This window comes from Nicotiana tomentosiformis, chromosome 2 (genome assembly GCF_000390325.3).
Source record: "Nicotiana tomentosiformis chromosome 2, ASM39032v3, whole genome shotgun sequence".
In the NCBI taxonomy this organism is placed as follows: domain Eukaryota; kingdom Viridiplantae; phylum Streptophyta; class Magnoliopsida; order Solanales; family Solanaceae; genus Nicotiana; species Nicotiana tomentosiformis.
In genome coordinates this window covers 67,264,161-67,280,182 of record NC_090813.1, presented here as the reverse complement: position 1 = coordinate 67,280,182, position 16,022 = coordinate 67,264,161, and the positions used below count along the sequence as shown (strand labels likewise).

Below are 16,022 nucleotides of genomic sequence, written 5' to 3'. Positions count from 1 at the left end.
CCACAATAACCTTTTAGAAAAATAACAAAGGTAATAGAGAAAATTATCAAAGAGAAATAAGGAATGAATCAACAATCAATCCCTAAAATCAAGGCTAGAAACTTTGATAAAGCAGAGAATAATGAAATGTATTTCAGTAGTAATCGTAATCGTTTTCTACAAATGAAATTCTTTATCCTGCTAGAAGAGCGTATAATCATAAATGTTTTCACACTTAGTTTGGATTCATTATGGCATTAATTATATTGATTGCACATTATCATGGATAACCGTAACTGACATATTTATAGGTGTAGATTCCTTATAACTTCTCTGATTCACCTTCTTTATTTACTTCTGGTTCGTGTATCTTCCCCTCTTTTTAACCTTTATTCATTTCGCTCACGCCTTTTCTTTGATAACTGTCAGGTCCGGTTCTTTTCTTTGTACTGTCTTGTGGGTGTTTCTCCTGTACCCTCCTTGTATTCTTAATTCCACTTGAGTGTGTCACTTATCGCTATATCGTTCTTTCACGTGTCATGTTTCACCAGCTTTCTAATATTCTACGTGTAATGCCTTTTTTTCACCAATATATCAACTAAATGCAGTAGTAACAATTTGAGTGAGGCATTAGCGGCTAGATTTGGATTCCAATGGTGTACTCATAAAGGGTATACCAATTTGGCTTTGGAACTAGACTCGCAGATAGTTACTAAAATGAGTCAAGAGGAGCATACCAACAACTACAAGCTTAAAGGAGTGATTGAAGACATTGCACAAAACATGAACCTGAACCTTGCCAACACAACCATAACTCACTGTTTCCGGGAAGCAAATCAAGTTGTGGACTTCTTGGCAAAGCTGGCAGGTACTTCCGGGAAAGACTCATTCTACTACACTTTTCAGGATCTTCCTAAACATGCTAAGGGTCCTTTTCAACTAGATAAGTGTCAACTTCCAAGCATTAAGACTAGATATGATAAGGCCGATTCCTTTGTAAGTTAAGACGTAGCAGATATGGAGTAGGATCTGATATAATCTACCAACTCTCTTTTTTTCATTCTTGTGTTGTATTTTGAGGTAAGGTCTAACCCCCCTCTGTTATCTTTTGCTTAATACAACTCCTGCCCTATTTATTAATCCCTCAGTTTCAAATTAGATGAGATGTTTTCCTTTTTAGTATGTTTCAAAATAAATGACACATTTCTAAATTTAGAGATAATTCAACTTTAAACTATTTATTTTACCCATTTTACCCTTAATGAAAAGCTTTTATAACCAAACAAATGTCATGGTCCTACAAAACTTTTACCACTTACGTTTTTAAGACCACAAGTTTTAAATATCTTTTTTTTCTTAAATTTTGTGCCGAGTCAAATTAGCTCATCTAAATTAAAACGGATGGGAGTACATGCATTTTCTGAAAAATTTCATGCTTTTAAGTACTTGTACAAAATAAGCAGCGGTGAATGGCCCTTACATTATTGCATGCTCACTTCTTGGATATAGTTTGTGTTAGAGTGTGCGAGAATTGAGTTATGGTTTGGTCCACTATTTCCTTGTATTTCCATCTCGGGCACCTTGTATTAGTAGTAACTATTATGTAATTACAGGTAAATCTCTTGTTCTAATAAGTGAGTAAAAGTTTTATATGATCACATGCTAAGTATTAAAGTGGCATTAGAAATAAGTTTTAAAGTTATATACAAAGTGTTAAAGGGTTTTTTAGTTCTCACAACTTGCTTAACATACTGGGGAAGATCAAGCGTAACCTATTCTGTAGTTAGACAAATAGAATGCATGGATATCAGAAAATCAACTGTCATGTTTTCTAATATAGATGTTACATAAATTGTATCTACGTACTTAGCTACAAATAAAACTTCTGATATGCTTGCTTACATATTTTTTTTTTGCATCATTGTATTATCAACCAAAAGTATTTTAGAACAAATTTTAGTTCTAAACAATGTTAAATTATTAAAAAGTGAACTTCAATTTTTTTTATTCGCTTTTTGTTTATATATAGTAAAACTACCAGATTTACCTTATTACTTAAACTAAAAGTGCACCAATATTGTGATGCAACATAGAGTGAGACCGCGCAACTAACTAAAAGAAAATAATTAGTTTGAACAGTAATTTATCTACAGAAACAATAATTTATCTACCTCCAACAAGTTACTGAAATATGATAGCTAATTATATTAGTATTATATTATTCTTATTATTATTTATAACAGAAAATGACGCGTCCCTTTAAGTAGAGATTTCTAAAATATTACTTGATTACGAGTAAAATATTAGCAAACCCAGCAATAAAATTTGAGACAATATGACGTGTCTACATATAAGCCATATTGCCATCCACGTTGCTATTTTCTATTTATAAACTTTCCCAATGATACTGCCTCTTGGCATGTCCCCATTTTCTAGGGTACTTTTTGTATTTCCTTTTATCTGGCCTGCTTTAAAAGGTGTGGGCTTAGTGTGTAAGTTGGCACTAGAAATGGGTCTAATAATACACTTATTAATAATTCAGATATTTCTTACCATATCAAAAGCTACTTAACGATCTGCTACATGATTGGAATATGGGATTGTGTTTCCCCATAAAAGTCAAACTATATATGAAATCATCAAGTGCTCATTTTAATAATAAATCAGATTTACCACAGTCAAAAACAATTTGTATAGCAAGTGTGCATTATTTTCAGCTGTAAGTGTGCATGAGTGACTCAAAAAAAGTTAATAATCTTTTACAGCCAGTTGAGGGCATTTGAGAAAGTCCGGTCAGTCGATCAGATGTCTAAATCGACAATGTAATAAAACTTTAGATTAAGAAAACGGAAACAATTGGAATCCGCACGTTGATATATATGCTCATTTTGACGACGTTGAGATGGTGACCTTGTTAACACTAAAAAATCAAAAGCGTGTTTCATGACAATTGACAAACACTAAAAAAGTGAAGTATAAATTGGCATTTCGAGATGGCCAAAATGAAGAGCATATCATAAGAAATTAAGAAGCAACAAAGAGAAAAAATACAGAAAAGGAAAATAGGGGAGATCGAGACATGGCTAGCATGGCTGAGAAATGGGAGCAACTTAGTGGAAAAAATAATTGGGAAGGGCTACTAAATCCCTTGGATCTTGATCTTCGTAAATATCTCATTCAGTATGGGGAATTGGCTCAAGCAACTTATGATACTTTCATTACAGAGGAGAAGTCAAAAAATGCAGGAGCTAGTAGATACTCAATGGAGAATCTTTTTACTAGGGTCGGACTTGATCCATTGAAATATCGCGTAACCAAATTTTTCTATGCTACCTCATCGATTCCACTTCCTGATGGTTTATTTGTAAGATCATTGTCATTGGAAGCATGGAGTAAGGAATCAAATTTTATGGGGTATGTAGCTGTGGCTACTGATGAGGGTAAAGTTGAACTGGGAAGGAGGGATATTGTGATTGCTTGGCGAGGAACTATGGAGAAGTTGGAGTGGGTTAATAACTTTCAATTTGCAGCTGTCCCAGCACCCAAAGTCTTTGGTGATCGAGGTTTGCTTCATTTGCTCCAACCTTTGGTACATCACGGCTTCTACAACATTTATACAACAAATAATCCACGATCACAGTTTAATCATACTAGTGCCAGGGATCAGGTTCATGTTTACTTAATTGCTTGATAATACTTCCATGTGTTTTTACATGAATATGATAAAGTATTTTTCTTTTTTCAATATCAGACTTTTAATGATTATATTTGTGTTTTAACTACAAGCCTCATTTGACCGTAAATAGTACTAATTCGAAGTAAATGATGAACTTTTCTTTTTATTTATTTTATCTGAAGAGCTTTTATGTTATAGTGATTCATACTTGAAATTTTCTTTGTTTTAATTTTTATCAAAGGGATGGACCTTGAAAACAAAAAGAGAAAAGTATTACGTGCCTTGGTGAAGCTAGCTAAAGAGTCTAACAGCTCATCATTTTTCTTCCTTTTAGGTAATTGAAGAAGTGAAAAGATTGGTTGAGGAATATAAGAATGAAGAGGTTAGTATTACTGTAACTGGCCATAGCCTAGGTGCGTCACTTGCAACCCTAAACGCGGTTGACATAGCTTTCAATGGTATCAACAAAACAAGTGAAGGCAGGGAATTTCCAGTGACAGCTTTTGCATTCGCAAGTCCTAAAGTTGGGGATCTCAAATTTAAGGCAGCATTTGACAAACTGAAAAGTGTCCGTACTTTGAGAATCCATAATCTATGGGATGTTGTTCCGAAGGTACCACCAATTGGCTATATAGACGTGGGCGAGGAACTAATGATTGACACCACAAAATCCCCATATGTAAAGCCTCCTGGAGAAGTTGTTAGCTGGCATTTGTTGGAGCCATACTTGCATGGAATTGCAGGGACTCAAGGTTTAAGAGGTTTTAAACTAGAAGTGGATCGTGATATCTCACTTGTCAACAAGCAGTGGGACATACTAAAAGATGAATATGGAATTCCCGGGCGTTGGTTGGTTGAGAAGAACAAAGGAATGGTTCAACAAAAAGATGGATCTTGGCTTCTCATGGATCGCGAGGAGTATGACTTCTAGAGAGCTTTGGAGTTTAAAACTGGGATTGTTCCCATCAAAATAATGTTTGAATTAACGATAATAATATTAGTAATGCTTGAACAAATGGATTTCATGAGTACGTACCTCATGAAAACACAGGACATCATATACTGAATACTATGTATTATGGTTTCTCTTAATTACCACAGAGGATAAACTTGTATGTCGATCTATTTCTATTTATTGTTTAATAAGAGTTTTAATTTGTGTATCCACTTAACTTGTATGCTAGCTTCAAATTGCATTTTTTTTAAAAATTAAGCCATCACAAAGGCTAGTGCCTTTGGTGTTGGGGGGTTAGGCTTCGAATTACATTTAAAAGACAGATAATGCTCTTAACTTGTATTCCCATATCAGGCAGCTCGTGAAACTTTTTCGCTTAGAAATAGTCACTAAAGAAAGGATTACAGTATTCGTGGTTAAATGAAACAATTCTTATAAACTTTGGTAATTCTATTATTCAATAGATTGTCATCTCCTTCATTTTTGCTCTGTATCGTCGGTTTTAGTGATCGACATTCTAGAAATATATAAACTGAAAAAAACTTGAAAGGGAGGGGATATTAGCGTATTTCCTAACAACCTCAAAAATTGGGATTCGTAATATTAAAAATAAGATAGATTAACTGGTACAACAAGTAAAAATGTCGTGCGATTTCTTATACTTACTATGTAAATAACTTAAACTTTTTTTAATCCCTTTTCTCCCCCACTTGATAAGTCCACTTCAGCCAAAGACCACGGTATCATTAAAAATGAGGCATGCAAGATCCGAAGATCATGCAGATCGGATACAACTATAAATGAATCTTCAAGTTTGTGTTATTGGCCTAAAGAATAGTACATCTGCCAGATGTCCATGTATTTCAAAGAGTTGATTTATTCAATGGCTACTACTCCATCTTTTTTTCAATTTATTTGTCCTACTAACTCTTTAATTCCACCATCTTATATTTCAGGTTTAACACCATAAGATTCAACAAATATTTTGGTAAAAATTGCACGGGGCGCCCTATTTGGTTGCCCTCATTTAACCTATATCTATATTTTTAAAATTCTTTAACCTATACTCTAATTTTGACAACTTCAGACGCCTCCTCTTCTTCCTCCTGACCTATGCGCTCCTTTCTTCCTCCTCTTCTTTTCTTCTTCTTCTTTTCTCTCTCAAACACATGAGATTTTGTATAAGTATTATTGTTTGGATCTGTAAAGTTTTTATTAAAAATCTTATCAACTACCATATTCTATGTTGAAGGACGAGTAAATAAAACTCCACAAGCTGGTTAAAGTAGATGTGATTTGTGTCTTTCCCTGACCCATCCTTCTTAAACATACAACAACAACTCACTACTACATGTCCTCTCTTCCAAGTTACCTGCCACAAGAATGGCACATGCATGTGAAATTTATTATACACAATAGTTGCTCTCGCGATCCCTTGGAATTAGCTTACCCCTTGCTTTATGATATCATCTGCAGAAAAAACGACAGAAAATGACTGCAGAACTGAAAAATAAAAGATAGGAAAAATAACTTCAGAACATTATCAAAAAAATCAGTTAAAGCTTCAACACAATTTGGCTTAAGTTATATTTTAAAGCCATCTAACTTCAAAGAAAGGCAGAACACAACTTCAGCTCTAAGACTACTGAAGTTTAGCAAATATAAAACAAAAATTCCAGCTCCTAGAATGCTGAAGTTCAGCAAATACAAAACAAAATTTCAGCTCCTAGAATACTGAAGTTTAGCAATTACAAAACAAAACTTCAGCTCCTAGAATGCTGAAGTTCAGCAATTACAAAACAAAACTTCATCTCCTAGAATGTTGAAGTTTAGCAATTACAAAACAAAACTTCAACTCTTAGAATGCTGAAGTTCAGCAATTAAAAAAATAAAACTTCAACTCCTAGAATGCTAAAATCCAGCAATTACAAAACAAAAACTCCAGCCAAAAATATGCTGTAGTTTTATTGAACTGAAGTTTGTCATTGAACTATGAACAGAAATTTGCGTGATTGCCTTTGCAAGTCAGGCCAAACTTCATACAAAAATATCTGAAGTTTTGCTTTGATAAGGCTACACTTCAGGCAAAACATTCTGAAGTTCAAACTTAAGACAAAAATTTTTCCTACTTCAGGCCCGTATGTCTGAAGTTACCCGAAAAGTGGGTACGCTTGCAATTATTTTTGCAAAGCGGGTATAAGTTAAAATGTGACCAAAATCTGGGTATAGATGCAAATCCCCCAATATTTTGATACATTAGACATATTTTTCATTTAAGATTATCAGATTCAAAAATCTTTGTATTTTTTATATTCTATGTCCGGTCAAACTAAAACACATAGTATATTTTCTGAATTTCTAAATATTGTTGGTTATTATAAACGTTATTCTATTCAAGGATGGACAACCAATGCTTAGACAATTTTGGTGATCGGTGGGTGGACGGTGTAAAAAAGAAATAGACAAGCGAGAAACGAGGTGGGCGGAGGAAATTATATTTTATTGGTGTGTCCGCGCCGTGACACCAAAATAGGTTATCCCTTCTGGTTTAAATTAAATAATATCTTAATTTAATGTTATGCAGATACCACGAAAATAATTTGAGATATCAACTATATAGTGCTTGTTGGAAAATTATCTGAAGTCCGGAATGCTGTGCTGCTAAATCATTGGAAAGAGTAGTTGTCAGACAATTAAAAGTGGTGGCCATTATAATTTGTTATGATTGCTAGGTTCGGAATGATGGTTCAACTTTAACTAAGTGCACGATGTTCTGACCTCGCACTATAATCATTTTGAAATAGTCATTTATAAAACATAATTTATTGACGTTGTATAAATGAATAGAGTTTATTTAATTATATAAATGTAGAAAATCAAACCTTATAATTGAAACATCTCTATACGGTCGAAATCCGGCTCGACTTTTGCATGACAGATCGGGCTCGGAACGCAAGAGGTTGAAGATCGACCCCGAGTCTCATCGAATCAGAACACGAGGCCAGAATGTCCGTCCTCGAGAACATTGAGTCCATAATCCCGGAATCGACCCTGACCCAGAATAAGCTCGAGGAAACATAGCCAGTATAACCAACAAAAGGCCGAAATATCCGTAACCGGTCGGATATCACGGCGGGAATCTCGGCATGTATCAATAAGGAACCGGCAAATTAGCAAACTAGGAGACTTTTATCTTTTATAGAATTGTTCCTAAAGTAGGACTCCCCTACAATATAAAGGGGGTCTGATTACTTGTGAAACACACTGTAACTCGCATTCAAAAGCAATATATTGTTATTTTTAGTTCTCATTATTCTCTTGTCATTCTATTCTGATATCAATAAAAGCACTTTTGGTTCGAGGGCGTCTAACCTTCTAAGGCTAAGACAGTTCAACCTGTGTGGTTTGCATTTACTTTCCCATTGTTTATTTCAATTCCAATCTGATTTATCATTTTGTATAAAGTTAGATCACGTATCCTTAAAACCACGTACAAATCTAATTATTATCTGATTTTGAGGGTAAAAAGTTTCGCGCCCACCGTGGGGCTAAGGATAATAGTGGTTATTTGATACAAATCTCCATAACACGCACTACTTTATGCTTACTCTTTGAAGTGTCTCTGATTGCAGGTTAAAACACAAAATGTCGAACTCTCAATCAGCACCCCTACATGTTGATAACGAGTCCGGTTACTACGGTGAAAATAACAACGTAGCACCCGGTAATGAGGTACCGCCTGCTGATCCCGTCGAAATTCCGGCAGCAGACCCAATTGACGCTAATTTACATGTGGCTATCGACGCAAACTTGCCAACTGACCCCGAGAATAGCGTCTGTGGTGGACTCTGATCGGCAACTCAAAATATACAAAACATTGAAGAGGGCGGGATTAGTTTGCGGGTGATCTTCGAAATGTTGCAGGCTCAACAAGCGGTGATTGCTCAGCTACAGAACCAAAGCCGTGCACTGAGCAGAGTTGAACCCGATCTACCCCGGAAAGTCACTCGCAGGGATGAACCGATCGCCAAAAGGTCGAATGAACATGAATCGGGGGCTAACCCCGTGATCATAAAGATGCTCGAAGAATTGACAAAACGGATAGAATAGGGGAAGAAGAAAATCGAAACTAATGACAAAAAGATGGAAACCTACAATTCCAAGGTATACCAGATCCCATGAGCACCACCGATATTGAAAGGCCTAGATTCCAAGAAGTTCGTGCAAAGACCTTTTCCTCCGAGCGCGGCTCCGAAGCTGATCCCTAAGAAATTCAGTATGCCCGAGATACCTAAGTATAACGGAATGACCGACCCAAATAAGCATATAACCTCTGTTCTGCTGAAAATATTTGGAGAGACCCTGTCAAAGGGAGCTATGATATAGTATCACAACTTACCTCCTAATTCTATTGACTCATTTGCTATACTTGTAGATTCTTTCGTGAAAGCAAACGCTGGTGCCATCAAGGTCGAGACCAGGAAGTCAGACCTTTTCAAAGTAAAACAGAAAGATAACGAGATGCTCAGAGAGTTCGTATCCCGATTTTAGATGGAAAGGATGGACCTACCACCGGTTGCTGATAATTGGATTGTTCAAGCTTTCACTCAGGGACTCAATATCCGAAGCTCAGTGGCTTCACAACAGTTAAAACAAAACCTGGCAGAATATCCGGCCGTTACTTGAGCCGATGTACATAACCGGTATCAATCGAAGATCAGAGTGGAAGATGATCAATTCGAGGCCCTTCGAGATCTGTTTATCCCTTTAGAAACATCGACAGAATCAAGAGAGACATCGATCGTGAACCGAGACCAAACAGGGATCGGTACCAGCCGTATAATGGAGACCGAAGAAGCAGCTGGTCCGGGCAGAACTCTATGAGAAACAAAAGGAGAAGCGACAGAGTTCATAGCAATCGGGGACTCATAAGCAAAAACAGCTTTGATAGGCCATCGGGCCTAAAGAAGCATCGAGGTTATCGGAATACAACTTTAATATCGATGGTGCCGCCATTATATCAGCTATCGGACGCATTAAGGACACCAAATGGCCTCCACCGTTACAATCTGATCCGTCCCAGAGGGATCCTAACTAGATGTATAAATATCATGGCATTCATGGCCACAGAACAGAGGATTGCCACAATTGAGAGAGGAAGTAGCCCGATTATTCAACAACGAGCATCTTCGAGAATTCCTGAGCGACCGAGCAAAAAATCATTTCAGGAATAGGGATTCTAACAAGCAGGACGAGCAAGAAGAACCTTAACACATCATTAACATAATTATCGGTGGGTCGATGTTCCTTAGGGGCCGGTGTTGAAACGCACCAAAGTATCCATCACAAGGGAGAAACGAACTCGAGATTACATACCGGAAGGAACTTTGTCTTTCAACGACGAAGTCACGAAAGGAATCGTGTAGCCCCACAATGATGCACTGGTAATATCTGTACTCATAAATAAATCCTGAGTTAAACTTGTGTTAATTGACCCAGGTAGCTCCGCCAATATCATCTGATCGAGGGTCGTGGAGCAACTCGGTCTACAAGACCAAATCATGCATGCAGTCCGAGTTCTAAACGGGTTCAACATGGCGTGTGAAACCATTAAGGGCGAGATAACATTACAAGTAAACACCACCGGGACCATCCAGGAAACTAAATTGTATGTGATCGAATGAGACATGAGGTACAATGCTTTATTCAGAAGGCCATGGATCCACAACATGAGGGCAGTGCCCTCGACACTGCACCAGGAACTGAAATTCCCAACACCTGGCGGAGTCAAAATAGTCTATGGTGAACAAATGACTGCCAAGGAAATGTTTGCAGTCGAGGAGGTGATTCCGGCATCTACAATACCAACATTGAAGGATCCGAACCAGATGGTCAAAAACGGGGCCAAATAGCAATCACTGAAACCAGCCTCGGCAGATTCGGACAAACGAGGGGAAGACGATGATGATGATGATTATGGGGTTCCCAGATCTTTTATAGCCCCCGATGATTCCGACGCCACTAAATCAACGGTCGAGGAGCTAGAACAAGTCATATTAAGAGAACACTTGCCCGATCAAAAGGTATATCTGGGCACAGGGTTAAGCTACGAGATCAGAAAAAAAACTCATTCAATTTCTTATAACTAATAAAGATTGTTTCGTTTGGTCCCATCTTGATATGACAGGGATCCCATCGGAGATAACCACTCACAAGCTAAGCCTGGACCCGAAATTCCATCTGGTCAAACAGAAGAGGAGGCCCCAGTCCGAGGTCAAACATGCTTTCATCAAGGACGAGGTATCTAAGCTCCTTAAAATAGGGTCCACTCGGGAAGTTAAATACCCATATCTCATAATCGATGCCACGACCAGCCACGAAATTCTCAGTTTTCTTGATGCCTATTCCGGGTACAACCAAATACGGATGGAACCGGGTGATCAGGAAAAAACCTCCTTCATCACAAAGTACGACACATATTGCTATAACGTGATGCCATTTAGATTAAAAAATGCCGGTGCCACTTATCAACGCCTAGTAAACCGGATGTTCGAGGAACAAATAGGAAAATCAATGGAAGTTTACATTGATGACATGTTGGTTAACTCCCTGCTAGCAGAGGACCATTTAAAACATTTGCAGGAAACCTTCAGCATATTGAAACAATACAATATGAAGTTGAACCCGGAAAAATGTGCGTTTGGAGTTGGGTCAGGTAAATTCCTCGGATTCATGGCATCCAACCGGGGAATCTAGATCAACCCCAACAAAATCAAAGCCATCGAAGATATCATGGTTGTGGAAACCGTGAAGGTCGTGCAAAGACTAACCGGACGCATAGCCGCCCTGGGATGATTCATTTCGAGCTCGTCCGATAAGAGCCACCGATTCTTCGCACTATTGAAGAAGAATAATAACTTCTCATGGACTCCGGAATGTAAACGAGCTTTGGAGGAACTCAAACGGTACTTATCGAGCCAACTACTGCTTCACACATCGAAGGCAGACGAACAACTATACTTGTGCTTGGCAGTTTCGGAGATAGAGGTAAGTGGAGTCCTGGTCCGGGAAGAGGAAGGTACATAATTTCCAATTTACTATGTTAGCAGGGCCCTAGGTGAGACCGAAACTAGGTACCCTCACCTAGAAAAACTGGCGCTCGCTTTGCTAAGCACTTCTAAGAAGCTAAAACTGTACTTCCAGTGTCTCCCCATATGTGTCGTAACTACTTACCCGTTGAGTAAAGTTATGCATAAGCTCGAGCTCTCGGGCCGGTTGGCCAAATGGGCCGTGGATATAAGTGGGTATGATATTGAATACAGAACCCGAACTGCCATTAAGTCTCAAATCTTGGCAGACTTTGTGGCCGACTTTACGCCGACCCTGATACCCGAGGTCGAAAGAGAGTTATTAATTAACTCAGGGACCTATTCGAAAATCTGGACCCTCTTTATGGACGGCGCCTCAAATGCAAAAGGGTCCAGACTTGGCATCGTATGGAAGCCACCAACATGCAACGTAGGTAGACAATTTATTAAGAATGTGAAATTGACTAACAACGAGGCCGAATATGAGGCCATGATTGCAGGCCTTGAACTAGCCAAAAGCTTGGGGGCAGAAGTGATCGAAGCCAAGTGCGACTCCCTCCTTGTGGTAAACCAAGTTAATGGAACATTCGAGGTCAGAGAAGAACGAATGCAAAGATACTTGGACAAGATGCAGGTAACATTACATCGATTCAAAGAATGGACTTTGCAACACGTACCTCGGGATCAAAACAGTGAGGCCGATGCCCTCGCTAACTTAGGGTCATCGGTCGAAGATGATGAGTTCAATACGGGGTCAGTCGTACAACTTATGAGATTGGTGGTGGAAGAAGGCCATGCCGAGATCAACTCGACGAGCCTAACTTGGGATTGGAGAAATAAATATGTAGAATATATTAGGACCGGGAAACTACACTCAGATCCAAAAGAATCGAGGATCGTGCGTACAAAGGCAGCCCGATTTAGCCTGTCCGAATACGGAACCCTGTTCAGAAGAGCATTCGATGGCCCACTCACAATATGTCTAGGGCCAGAAGATACTGAGTACGTTCTGAGGGAAATCCACGAAGGTACTTGTGAAAATCATTCGGGCGCCGAATCATTGGTTCAAAAAATAATCAGAGTCAGTTATTACTGGATCGATATGGAAAAAGACGAGAAGGAGTTTGTACGAAAATGTGATGAATGTCAAAGACACGCTATGATGATTCATTAGCCCGGGGAGCTACTGCATTCAGTTTTGTCACAATGGCCATTCATGAAGTGGGGAATGGATATTGTTGGCCCCCTTCCATGGGCTCCCGGTAAGGCTCAATTTATATTATTTATGACTGACTATTTTTGTAAGTGGGTGGAATCCCAGGCATATGAAAAGGTCAGGGAGAAAGAAGTCATTGACTTCATTTGGGATCATGTCATATGCCGATTCGGAATGCCGGCCGAGATCATATGCGACAACGAGAAATAATTCATCAGCAGCAAGGTAAGCAAATTTCTCGAGGATTATAAGATCAAAAGGATCCTATCAATACCCTACCACCCTAGTGGGAACGGACATGCAGAATCGACAAACAAAACCATACTCCAAAAGCTCAAAAAGAGGTTAACTGACGCCAAAGGAAGATGGAAGGAAATCCTGCTCGAAGTCTTATGGGCATACTGAACGATCTCGAAGTCCAGTACTGGGGCCACCCCATTCTCACTGGTCTATGGCAACGAAGCTCTAATACCGGTCGAAGTCAAAGAACCAAGTCTCATGTGCCTATATGCAACCAAGGAATCAAACAACGAGGCTATGAACGCGAGCCTAAATCTACTGGATGAAAGGCGCGAAGCAGCCCTTGTCCGGTTGTCTGCCCAAAAGCATTTTTTTCGAAAGGTATTACAATCGACGGGCCAACCCTCGACACTTCAATGTCGGGGACTTGATACTAAGGAAGGTTACACTAAGCACCCGAAACCCGAACGAAGGGAAGTTGGGTCCGAACTGGGAAGGCCCTTATCAGATTATTGTGATCACCGGTAAAGGATCGTACAAACTTGGAATGATGAACAGTGAGCAACTACCGAACAACTGGAACATAGTTCACTTGAAGCGATACTATTGCTAAGGTACGACCCCATTCATTTCTTTTTATATATCTATTCTGAACTAACGCTTGCAGGAAATCATCGAAGAACAATACAATTTTTAGGTCTAAAAGCAATCGTTGCACTCTTTTTCCCTTGAACCGGTTTTGTCCAAAATGGGTTTTCCGATAAGGTTTTTAACGAGGTAACAAGTAAATCGTGCTAACTTAGAATTGAAGGCCGTATATGAACAAGTGACAAAGATCAAAACAACATTCGAGGCCTCTCTTCGATCAGCCCCGAACACTAGGAGGCATTACCCTCAGATAATAACTTTAGCAAGGAAGGAAACTTTATGATTCAATGGTCTCGGCTCGATTGATAGGATTTACTGTAAGGGTCAAACGGTCACATGAACCATGCCCGCATAGACTACTCGAGCCCTGGCACAAAACTTTTACACATGTGTAACTATTACGCACAAGACTAAAAGTTTCTACCTTGCGGATAAATATCTTGCCCTTTAAGAATTTCTCTTTTTCTTTTAAGGAATTTCTTACATTCGATCCCCTAAAGGTATCGAGCCCAAGGGCCGCCTTTATCCGGGTTCAAACGATCACTCCCAATTGGAGGCCACCGTCGAAAACAAACTCGGACGACTCGGATTATCGGAGCCCGGGGGCACAAAGCCTATTTGGCGTTGCCCGAATTAAAAGGCTACGACCATTCCGGGATATTGAAACCCGAGGGCACGAAGCTTATTTGGCATTGCCCAAACTCAAAAAAGCTACGGCTAACCCCGTTCAGGGATCGTTATCTGAGGCAAGTCCGAATAACTCGAGGTGACAAGCCCATTGGGTAACACCTGAACTAAAAAGGCTACGACCATACTAAAATGACTCGAAGACGTCCGAGACCCGTAAAAAAAAAATAAGGCCTTCAAAATTTCATAACCGGTTCTAAAGGCTACCCTCAACAAACTATAATCTAAACTACTTTGGGAAAAGGTTTTCAGTAATATCGAACCCCCACGATGCCTTAAAACGAAATAATGTTGAAGGCAAGATTTGTTCGAACCTCCGAACGTAACCTAACTATTTCATGCTAAGGCATTTCGATCTTTGCAAATATAAGTAATAAAAAAAATGGAAAATCCAAAAGTTGTTGAAGGGAAAAAGCCTTATATACATATCAAAAATTCTTTTTACAAGGGCCAAACAACCCCGATGCAAATTTTTACAAAGGCCGAACGGCCTCAACAAAAAGTACTAATTACAAAAAGCAAAAAGCAAAAAATCTAAAAAGAGCCTAAGTGGCCTAGTCTTCGTCGAGGGCCGCATCATCACTTTCGAGGTCTCCGCCACCCTTAGACTCGCCCGAATCTTCAGACTCCTCATCATCTTTAGGATATGCCAATTTTTTGGCCTTGGCTTCGAGCTCTTTGGCACTGTCAATGTCAGTCGATAAGTCGAAACCCTGAGCATGAATTTCCTCGAGGGTCTCTGATGTCGCGCAAATTCACACCATTGATTGGGATTGTGAAGCGGTCGATGCAATTATAATTACCCAACTTTGAGTCGGGGTCGATTCCTCAGAGAGCTTATATTGGATTAGGTATACACTTAGACTAGGTATATGACGTGCTTAAAATGCACTTCCACATACTTGGTTGTTTCTTTATACTTCTAAAATTTATGCTATTGTTTGTAAATGTAAAACTATAGAACGATATTTTTTGTGTTGTTGTTTTTCAAGTTTATAAAAAGATCTAGGGATGTGACTTCCACCTAGATGGTTACCTAATGGGTTGTGGGTTTAGGGACATATTTCGTCGGTCGTGGTATAATATAGCAATCAACACGCGATTACCCACTCGATACCTCTCGGTAGTTAGAGTGGTTTTGCCCAATTTGGCTTTCTCAAGTCCAAATGGGTAATTCACAAAACCGTTGATATATGCTCAATTCGGGTTTTACTATCTCTAGATTCAACTATTTAATTGGGGCTATCAATTTCTTGAGTTCACCCCAATTTCTTGTTAGCCAAGTTTTCCTAGACTTGGTCTCTTTTTCTCAAGTAGAGACCAAGTCAATTAGCCATGAATCAATATTTTCAACCATTAATTCCTAAATTCAAGCAAAAACTAGGCTAAATATCATACACCCAACCTTAAATAAGCCCTAAATCAAACACCCATTAGATACCCACACTAGGGTTGGGTCACAACCCTAGCTAGAGATTTAGCTACTCATAGGTAACAATGAAGAAAATAAGGAAGAAAATAAGATTAAACTCA

The 16,022-nt window shown here is 38.9% G+C and overlaps 1 protein-coding gene across 1 annotated transcript; it reads left to right on the top strand.

The window, feature by feature from the left end:
- The first annotated feature begins 2,958 nt into the window (after positions 1-2,958).
- Positions 2,959-4,822, top strand: LOC104118939 (phospholipase A1-IIgamma-like). Its single transcript, XM_009630331.4, has 2 exons — positions 2,959-3,646; positions 3,990-4,822. Exons 1-2 carry the CDS (start codon positions 3,059-3,061, stop codon positions 4,584-4,586), a joined length of 1,185 nt encoding a protein of 394 aa, XP_009628626.1. The 5' UTR covers positions 2,959-3,058; the 3' UTR covers positions 4,587-4,822.
- Positions 4,823-16,022: the final 11,200 nt, after the last annotated feature.

Bases quoted from the DNA above. Each gene is read 5' to 3' on its own strand.
- LOC104118939 (XM_009630331.4), top strand. From the start codon at position 3,059: ATGGCTAGCATGGCTGAGAAATGGGAGCAACTTAGTGGAAAAAATAAT. The intron at 3,647-3,989 runs GTTCATGTTTAC...TCTTCCTTTTAG, and splicing joins ATACTAGTGCCAGGGATCAG to GTAATTGAAGAAGTGAAAAG.